The 8981-nt window shown below is 56.5% G+C and overlaps 1 protein-coding gene across 2 annotated transcripts in view; it reads left to right on the forward strand.

Annotated features, from left to right (window-relative positions):
- ZNF496 (zinc finger protein 496) overlaps positions 1-3997 on the forward strand; it is a 33873-nt gene extending 29876 nt beyond the window's left edge. For both annotated transcript variants that reach the window (XM_054584027.1, XM_054584028.1), the window contains exon 10: positions 941-3997. In XM_054584027.1, the coding sequence (XP_054440002.1) occupies positions 941-1683 (743 nt within the window). In that variant the 3' untranslated portion in view covers positions 1684-3997. The remainder of the gene's footprint in view (positions 1-940) is intronic.
- Positions 3998-8981: the final 4984 nt, after the last annotated feature.

Genomic DNA, 8981 nt, shown 5'->3' on the forward strand with positions numbered 1-8981 from the left:
CCTGCACACCCCGTCTGCACTCCTCACTGCTGAGCTGAGGCTCCCTTACTCTGCGCTTTCGCTGGAGTTTCGGGAACAGCTCTGAATCCGACCTCATCTGGTAGGAATTACTAGCATTGTGTGTGGATGCCCAGGGGGGCACTAGTGGTTAGTTGTGCCCTATTAGAACCTCGGCGTTGATTCTTGGCCACATTAGCCGATTGGAGGGAGTGGCATCCCATACGTACTCTGTCAGTCCCCTGGGGCTGCCATAGCGGAGCGCCGCAGACTGCGGGGCTCGAACAACAGGAGCTGTTTTCCTCGCAATTCTGGAGGCTGGAGCTCTGAGATCCAGGGGTCAGGAGTAGGTGTGGGGTCGCTCTCCTGCAGCCTCTCTTGGCCTGTAGATGGCCAGCCGTCTTGTGCCTGTGCTTCCACATGGCTGTCTCCTTGCATGCCTGTGTCCTAATCTCCTCTTGTAAGGATGCCAGGTGGATTAGGCCCCACCCTAAAGACCTCATTTTAACTTAATTACCTCTGAAAGGCCTTAACTCCAAATATGCTCTTTGGGTGTATGGGTTTATGACTTAAGCACGTAAGAATCTTTAGTGGGTGTGCCCTGGCTGGTGTGGCTCAGTGGGCTGAGTGCTGGCCTGAGAACCAAAGGGTCGCTGGTTTGATTCCCAGTGCAGGTCACAGGCCTGGGGTGCAGGCCAGGTCCCCAGCAGGGGGCGTGCAAGAGGCAACCACACACTGATGTTTCTCTCCCTCTCTTTCTCCCTTCCCCCCTCTACAAATAAATAACATCTTTAAAAAAAAAAATTAAGACCCTTAGGGGCTGTAATTTTGCCCTTAACACTTAACCCTCTGGTCCCCCAACCCTTCTTCCAGCATACACAGCCCCCAACATCAGCCTATCCCAGCGTCAACTCTAAGGGACCTTCTCATTGCTTTCCTGCAGCCGGAGGTGACTCAGTGCCCCCCAGGGACAGCCTGGATGAGGAGGTAACCATTGAGATCGTCCTATCCAGCTCTGGGGACGAGGACTCCCAGCTGGGCCCCTACTGCACGGATGAGCCGCGGAGCCCGGCCAGGAAGCAGCGTGGCGCCCCCACCCCGCAGCAGAACGGCGCCCCGGTTGGGGGCGAGGTGCACACCTCAGGGAAGTCCTATGTGTGCCCCAACTGCGGGAAGGTCTTCCGCTGGAGGGTCAATTTCATCCGGCATCTGCGCAGCCGCAGGGAGCAGGAGAAACTACACGAGTGCTCGGTGTGTGGGGAGCTCTTCAGTGACAGTGAGGACCTGGATGGGCACCTGGAGGCCCACGAGGCCCAGAAACCTTTCAGGTGCGGCGCCTGCGGGAAGAGCTTCCGCCTCAACTCCCACCTGCTCTGTCACAGGCGGGTCCACCTGGCGTCCCCTGGACCCCGACCGGTGATGGGGAGTGAGCAGGGGGCGGCGGCGCCCGACGCACCAATGGCCGAGGGCCGCGCCCGGCTGAGCGCCCAGTGCTGTGACTGCGGGAAGCTGTTCCAGCGGCCCGAACACCTGGCGCGGCACCGCAGCAGCGTGCACGGCAAGGACCGGGCGCGGCCCTTCCGGTGTCGGTACTGCGTCAAAAGCTTCCTGCACAACTCCGACCTCCTGCGCCACCAGCGCCTGCACATGAAGCGCCGCTCCAAGCAGGCGCTCAACTCCTACTGACGGACGGACGCCAGGCCCTCCCAGGACAGGACGGACCTGCCCCAGGACACACCTCATCCTCCGGCCCTTTGCTCTCAGGTAGAAATGAGATAGTGGCCAACTGAGCATTTCTTCTGGCTCTGCTGTGCCAAAAAGCAGGGAGCGAGGCGCGTTACCAGCTTGGATTAGCCCGCCCTCTCTGGGTTCCAGAGAGCCGCCTCCAGTGCTTCCTGAGCGGCTGCGGGACCCGGCCGGTCCCGCTGCAGTCACCCCTCGGGGTCTGTCACTTGCCACAACTCGCTTCATCGCCATGCGGCCCTGTTTGAACCCCCGTCCCCATCCCGAGGTTCCAGGGTAACCACTTCCCATCTGAGAGCAAGAAGCTGTGGGCAGGTGATGGCTAGAGAGGCGCTGGGGAGCCGGGTGCAGCCCAGCAGGCCCTGGTCCTGCTGGCGCGAGGAGCACCCGCAGGCCTCTCAGGGCCGGGGGCACGGGTGCTGTGAGCTCTGGCAGGGGAGCTGTGTCCCACTTTTATTTGTGATGGCAGCTGCTCATTAGAGGTTGCGAGCTCCCCGAGGGCAGTAACCCCTACTTTTAAGCTGTATGTGCACACCCTGCCCAACGTCATTCTGTGTGCCCTGAAGGTCCCGGCAAATGGTGTGGGGTGGAAGCAGTTGTCACCGTGTGAGAGGCACTTACGTTCCCCGGCCTGGGCCACTGTGTCGGGGAACGGGGAGCTCAGCCCAGTGATGGCTTCTGTTGTCCTCGCGAGGGGTTGTGGGGAGCAGCCGCCCGCGAGGTCAAGCTCTGCATACACAGTAATGTAGCTGCTGTTCGAATTCCTTTGCTAGGGCTGCCTTAACAAAGGACCAAAAACAGGGTGGCTTAGGACCACAGAAATGTATTGCCTCAGCTCTGGATGCTGAAAGTCCAAGGTCAAGGCGGGCAGGTTGGTTCCCTGTGAGGGAGGGGTGGTCCTACGCCTCTGACGGCTGCCGGCAGTCCGTGTTCCCTGAAGAGCATCACCCCACTTCTGCCTTCATCTTCACGTGGTGTCCCTGTGTACATATCTGTCTCCAAATTTCCCCTTTTCATAAGGACACTCGTCACATTGGACAGGGCACCCCTGCCTCCTCCGGTGTGTTCCTGCCTTAACTGGTAACATCTGCAGTGACCGAATTTCTGAGAAAGGCTGTGTTCTGATGCACCGGGGTTGGGACGTGGATATGAATTTAGGGCGGCAGGGAGACAGTTCAGTCTACAGCACCAGATAGCCTTGTGACACTGCTCATCCCTGATGGACAGGTGAATCAACAGAATCTCGAGTTGGCTCGCTCTCCATCCCAGTGGAAGCAGCAGGGCCTTGCAAATCCATGGCCTGGAGACCTGGAGGCCTGGGTTGGGAGGGACTAGTGAGAGTGTGACCGCCAGCCACGGAACCGTGGTCCTGTTCCTGGAGGCCTGGCTGCGCTGGCCAGGCCCAGCGTCAGGAAAGCACAGAGGCTGCGCTGTGGTGGGCGAGCAGAGCCACCAGGTGTGCATTTTGTGTTATTTGTATGTCATGTCCGTCGGCAGGCAGCCAGACTGCTTGTCACCCATGTCATTGTCACACTGAGATGCCACTGCCACAAGCCCAGTGGAAGAGCCACAGGGTTTTCTAATTCTGATTACTGTGCCTGTGTAGATGCACCTACACGCTGAGGAGCAGTAAATGCAATAACACTTAGGTCATACCCTGAACAAGAAATAAACATGGGGGCTCATCGTTTTAAATAGTTGGCCTCTTTTATTGATTACCAGAGGGGGAAATCCCGGTGGGAGTCAGGCTCTGCATTGGCCCGCCCTCCTGCACTCACCCCAGAGCTCGGCAGCCGGAAGGTGGTCGGTCGTCCATCTGCCTCAGGCGTTTGTCTCACGGAGGAACACTGCTCTACTCACTGTTGTGTCTCACCTGCAAAACCAGATCCTACATAAGAACAGCAAAGGGGCGGTAACTGCGTCTCGGGTGGGGAGCCCCCTGCGCTCAGCCAACACCATGGTGCCTACCTCGTCGGAAGGTCGTATCACTTAGGATCCAGAAGCCCTCGTGGGTGATTTTGCTCAAATCCCCGCTTGGCCTGTTCAGAAGAAGCCAGTGGAGTCACCTGCATTCGGAACGGGTCCTCTAGATGTCAGCACTGACCACCTGCTCCCTCCCCGGGAGGAGGGCAGGCAGGTGAGCTGCGTCTCCACCTGCCATGGAAGCACAGACCCACGTCTGAGAAGCACCCACCCTCCCTGTTCCTCCGAGCCCTTGGCATTGTTGCCACAGCTCACAGGTACATAATAAAAGTGCACCCACTGAACTAACATTCATGTCAGACATTCTATTATTTTTGTTTAAAAAGTGATGTGCAGCCCTGGTTGGTGTGGCTCAGCAGGTTGAGTGTCGTCCTGCAGAGCGAAAGGTCGCTAGTTAGGTTACTGGTCAGGGCACATGCCAGGGTTGCTGGCCAGGTCCTCAGTAGGGGGCATGTGAGAGGCAACTGATAGATGTTTTCCTCTCTCCCTCCCTTCCCCTTACTCTAAAAATGATTTTTAAAAAGTCTTTTTTAAAAAAGCGATGTGCAGCGCAGCTAAGAGAGGAGGTTGGTCTGACGAGGAGGGCTTGAGGTGTAAGGATGCTGCAAACGATCCTCACCAGACATCACCCTGTGACACACTCAGTCCTCAGAGAAAGGGTTCTGGTCGCCTGAGCAGAGCCCTGTCCAGAGGAGAGGGGGAGTAACTGCTCCCGGGGATATCTTCCACTCCCAGTCACACCGCTGCTCACCAGCCCCGCCTCGTCTGTTACCCCGTCGCCTGCCTCCCTAGCTCTGACGTGGCCAGGTGGTGGGTGGTCTCTTGCCGTTTCTCACTCACATCATGGCTGATGGAAGGGAAAGCAGGAGTCCGTGCCCACCTTGGAGATGAGTTCGTGTGACTTTCATCCCAGAAGATGGCTTTCTCTCTGCCAAAAGCGGAGTTCAGACCAGGCCCAAACGCATCTACTTGCGGTGTAAGGTAGGGGATTCGATGATACGCTGCTCATCTGGTCAAAATAGGAGGGGGCTGGGATACCTGCCCTGAAAATGTTGCAGGTCAGAAAAGGCACAGCTAGGAGCCAGGGCAGGTCGATCCCATCCAGATTAAGGGGAAGCCCCTTCGAACGTGTCTGCTCGGAGAAGACACAGGCCTGCCTCCAGCCCACTGAAGGCAATGAAATTCAGAGTGAGATTTCTGGATATTTTTAAGTGTTTTCCCAGAAGATTGAGTGGGAAAGAGTATAAACTCATGGAAATCAGATGCACTTTGCATCTTCAGCAAACGCTGGCCCGTCCCGTTGTGCCGAGAACAGCTGGGCCACATTTATCTTGGCCTCCCTTTTGGTCGTTCATGTTTTTCTAAAATGGCTTGGCTAATGCCGGGATGATATCCTTTGGCCATGATCTAAAGCCTTCACTAGCAACTTCTTTAACTGTCTGTGCTCAGGAAGCCCAAAGCCTAAGCCACCAGGACGGGAGCCCAGGGGCCCAGGGCCCTGGAGGCAGGCTCCGGTCCCTGCGGGGGCTTTCACAAGCTGCTGGTGGTAACAGCGGAGGCCTCTGGCTTGTGCGCCCTCTGTTTTATGAGAAAGTGTTAGGCAGGTGGCAGGCGGGCGGTCCTGGGGCTCAGAGGGTGAGCGCAGACCCGTGTTGTCTTCAGGAGGAGATACCTGGCGCATCTCCATGCTTTCTCCACTGCTAACCACGAGGACAGAGACTCCTTATGTCCCTCTGTTCACAAAGTCCATTCAAAGTCTGACACAAAACAGGACTTGGCTCTGTGCTGCAGAAAGCACACCTCGTCACGTCTGCCTTCCTGTGAGATACCAACTCCCGTGGGGCAGGGCCTCGGCGGCCGGCTTGCCAGGGGCCAAGCAAAGCCTGCGCTGTGCTCTTGCCAGCACTCGACACCCGCTGCATGTCCAGCGACTCAGTTCCATCCTGACACTGAGGGCCTGAGGTGAGCGTTGGATCCCGCGAGCCTACACGAGATGTCCCACTTCAGACACCAGTTAAGAATCTCGGGGGCCACTCAGATTAATGCTGGCTGGCCCCAAACGGGGGATCCAAAGACCCCTCAGGTTTGACTTTCCTATGACTTCAGTGACTCATGGGAATGTTACCCTAATGGTTGGTTTTTATTATAAAGGATAAAATTGAGGAACCACAAAGTAGAAGGGGTGCACAGGGTGAGGTCAGGGAGGGGTCCAAATGCAGAGCCCTGCGCCTTCCTGTGGGTCAGGGTGCGGCCGCTCACGGCCCAACTCACCCATTGCCCTGGGCTGAGCTGAGCTGCCCAGAATTCTCACCACATTTCATGACGATACCCCACGTGGTCATCCTGTCTCCAGTCTCCGGCCGCCCTGGCTCCCCTCTGCTCCCCAGAGGCTGGCCTGGCACAAAGTCCCAACCTTCTAATCATGAACGTGGACTTTCTGGTGATCAGCCCTCCATCCTACTCCCCATGGGCCACCTCCTTAGCATAACAAAGACACTCTGGAAATCTCAAGGGTTCTTGAAGTTTGCCAGGAACCAGAGACAAAGACCAGATAAATTCTTTATTGTGCTGTCCTGACTTCAGAGAGGGCACAGGGTGCTCGCCCCACGCCGCTCCAAGGGCGCAGCTGTGGCCGTCCGTCCTGTTCCCCCTTTGCCTTTCTGTGCTGGTGTCAGCCGCCAGGGCTTGCTCACTTAAGAACGTCTCAGAAATGCTGTGGCATCCAAAGCCAGTGGCACTGAAAGCCCAGTGGGGACTGTGCTGACCCTGGAATGGGAGTTTCCTGGGAACACCTGCCCTAATGATCCTTTTGACAAGCTGTGGTTTGGGGCTGCTAAGGAAATTACGTAATTACAGACTAGGAGAACAAAGCAGCCTTTGTTACTAGGATTTAAGTCAACGACGGGGGACACCTCCTCAAGGACACATGGCTTCCTATCCCAGGCACTCGATGCATGCGCACAGCAGGGCCCACAGGGCCGCTTCCGACTCGTGTCCAGACAGCTGCAGGCGCCAGTCCGGCACTGGGAGGAACATGTGCAGGTGTGTCCCGGGCCCAAAGCCCATGCGCTTGCTGTTTCGAAAGGGCACAACTCAGAGCACCTGAGTCTGCAGTAAGGAAAGTGGTATTGATTGAGAAGACGGGAGTCTAGTGGTTCCTCAAGTACAGAGTTCAGGCTTCTTTTAGGTCGCGGGGAGGGAAATGGGAGGGGTCGTCTGCAGAGCCTAAGCTGCAAACAAGATTCCTGCAAGACGCGCGTGTCTGCAGAACCTAAGCAGGCCTGAGCAGGACAGCGTCAGAGCGAGGCCAAGCATTCCCCTCTGTTGCAGGGGGCGTCTCACGCACAGGCCTGCAAATCCTAAACATTTGTAACCAGAGACAGCCTTCCAAAGAGAATTTTTGGAGAGCTGCTTCCTCACCCTCCAGGAGGGCATCTGGTGTGGTCGGTGCTGCAGGCGATGGGCTGGAGGTCAGCGGTTTTGGAGGCGCTGCCAGCTCCCACTTGCCTCTGCGCACAGCGGGGAGTGTCCAGCTCCTCTACCTGTCCTGGGAGACTCATAAGATCTAGAGTGAAGGGACGTGGGAGGAATGGCATTAGACACTAGGCAGCAGTCGCCGAACACCTGCTTTCGACGCACGCCTACCGGGGCCACAGGAAGCAGCAGGGCGGCATTCCCGTCCACGATCGCCTCCCTCAGCCTGTGCTAAACTCGGCTTCTAATCGCGAGAAGGGAGCTGGGAGCAGACACCTGGCCTTCAGGAGCCTCAGGCCGTCATGTGGCCTCCAGTCCCACCCCTGTGGGAATGCCCACTGGTCCCTTCAGGCTTTCTTTGGGTGGTTTATGTTGGGAAATTCTTCACTGGCCTAAAAAGGAGAAATATACTGAGCATATCCACTCACTGGGCCGCATTCACCGGGAGTGTCTCTCTACCAGGCCCTTTCTGTTGCCCTTGGCCGGGCTTTTCCTGATGTCGCATTGCAAACAGCTCTCAGCAAAGTGGTATGCGCACCGGAGCGGGCAGGCTCCGCACCCCAAGGAGGCGAGAGTCAGGAAGCTGCTTCTAGCCTCTCATTTTGAAGCAAATCAGGTGCAGAGGCTCATAAACCATGAAATCAGTTAGGCCAAGGTGTGTGTAGGTGGCCTGGTTTCCCCCACCAGGCAACGGGCCCTCTCGTGCGTTTCTACTCACTGCATAGTCATTAGATCCACAAAACGCTGGAACACAGGAGCCCTTTTGCGCAGCTCTCAGCACAGAAGCACATTACAAAAGGACAAGAGCTAGAAATACAAGGAAGAAGGTTTAAAAAAGCCATTTGCCTCATGGTGGGTCAAGAAGTCTTACAACCAGAGGCTTGGGAACACCTGGGTTAAGGTCCTGTATCAAGACTCCAGGGCTGATTGGCTGGGCGATGCAGGACCATTCAGACCAGTGGCCGTGGCTCCTGAGTGCCCTTCCTGGGACCCCCTCCTCTTCGAATAGTGGCAAACACGGAAGGAGCTTCATAGGCTTCACTCTTAGGAGCATCTCCCAAGTTATAGCCAAAATCTCGGGAGAGAGAACATTCATTCAAAATTTCTGAGAACCTGATATAAGCAGGTAATTATAATCATGTGGCCCCAGGGCCAGTAAGAGACCCTGGGAAACTGTGCAGACAAAGGGGGCACATGCCGTGGGTTGAGTTGTCTTCTGCAGAGATGTTCCCAAGTCCTAACCACCAGAATCTATGAATGTGACCTTACTTGGAAAAAGGGCCTTTTCTAATGCCACCCAGTTAAAGTTCTTAAGAACAGATCACCCTGGATTCCCTGGTGAGCCCTACGTTCTGTGACACGTGTCACTATAAGATGAACAGATGCGACAGCAGAGGGACGCACGGGAGACGGCCACGTGAAGACGGAGGCAGAGACTGCGGTGACGACGTGATCACAAGCCGAGGACCTGCTGGAGCCAACGGAAGCAGGAAGAGGCAAGAAAGCGTCTGTCCCCAGAGCCTTCGACACTGTAGTCTCCTGCTCCTGGCCTTCAGAACTGTGAGGGAGGACGTGTTCATCATTCAAGCCACTCAGTTTGCGGCAGTTTGTTACACCAGCTGCTGGTGGTGCCAGGCATCCCTTCACCTGGGGCCACGTTTCTCCCAACTCTGCCTCTGTCTCCACATGACTCTTCTCTTGTGTCTCTTAGCACCACACCCCGTGGGAGTCAGGGCCAGCCCAAGCAACCCTGGTGGCTGCGTCTCAAAATCCCTGACCTACTT

The sequence above is a fragment of the Pteronotus mesoamericanus genome, unplaced genomic scaffold (genome assembly GCF_021234165.1).
Source record: "Pteronotus mesoamericanus isolate MK-2021 breed Mesoamerican mustached bat unplaced genomic scaffold, CSHL_Meso_final contig_752, whole genome shotgun sequence".
Lineage (NCBI taxonomy): Eukaryota > Metazoa > Chordata > Mammalia > Chiroptera > Mormoopidae > Pteronotus > Pteronotus mesoamericanus.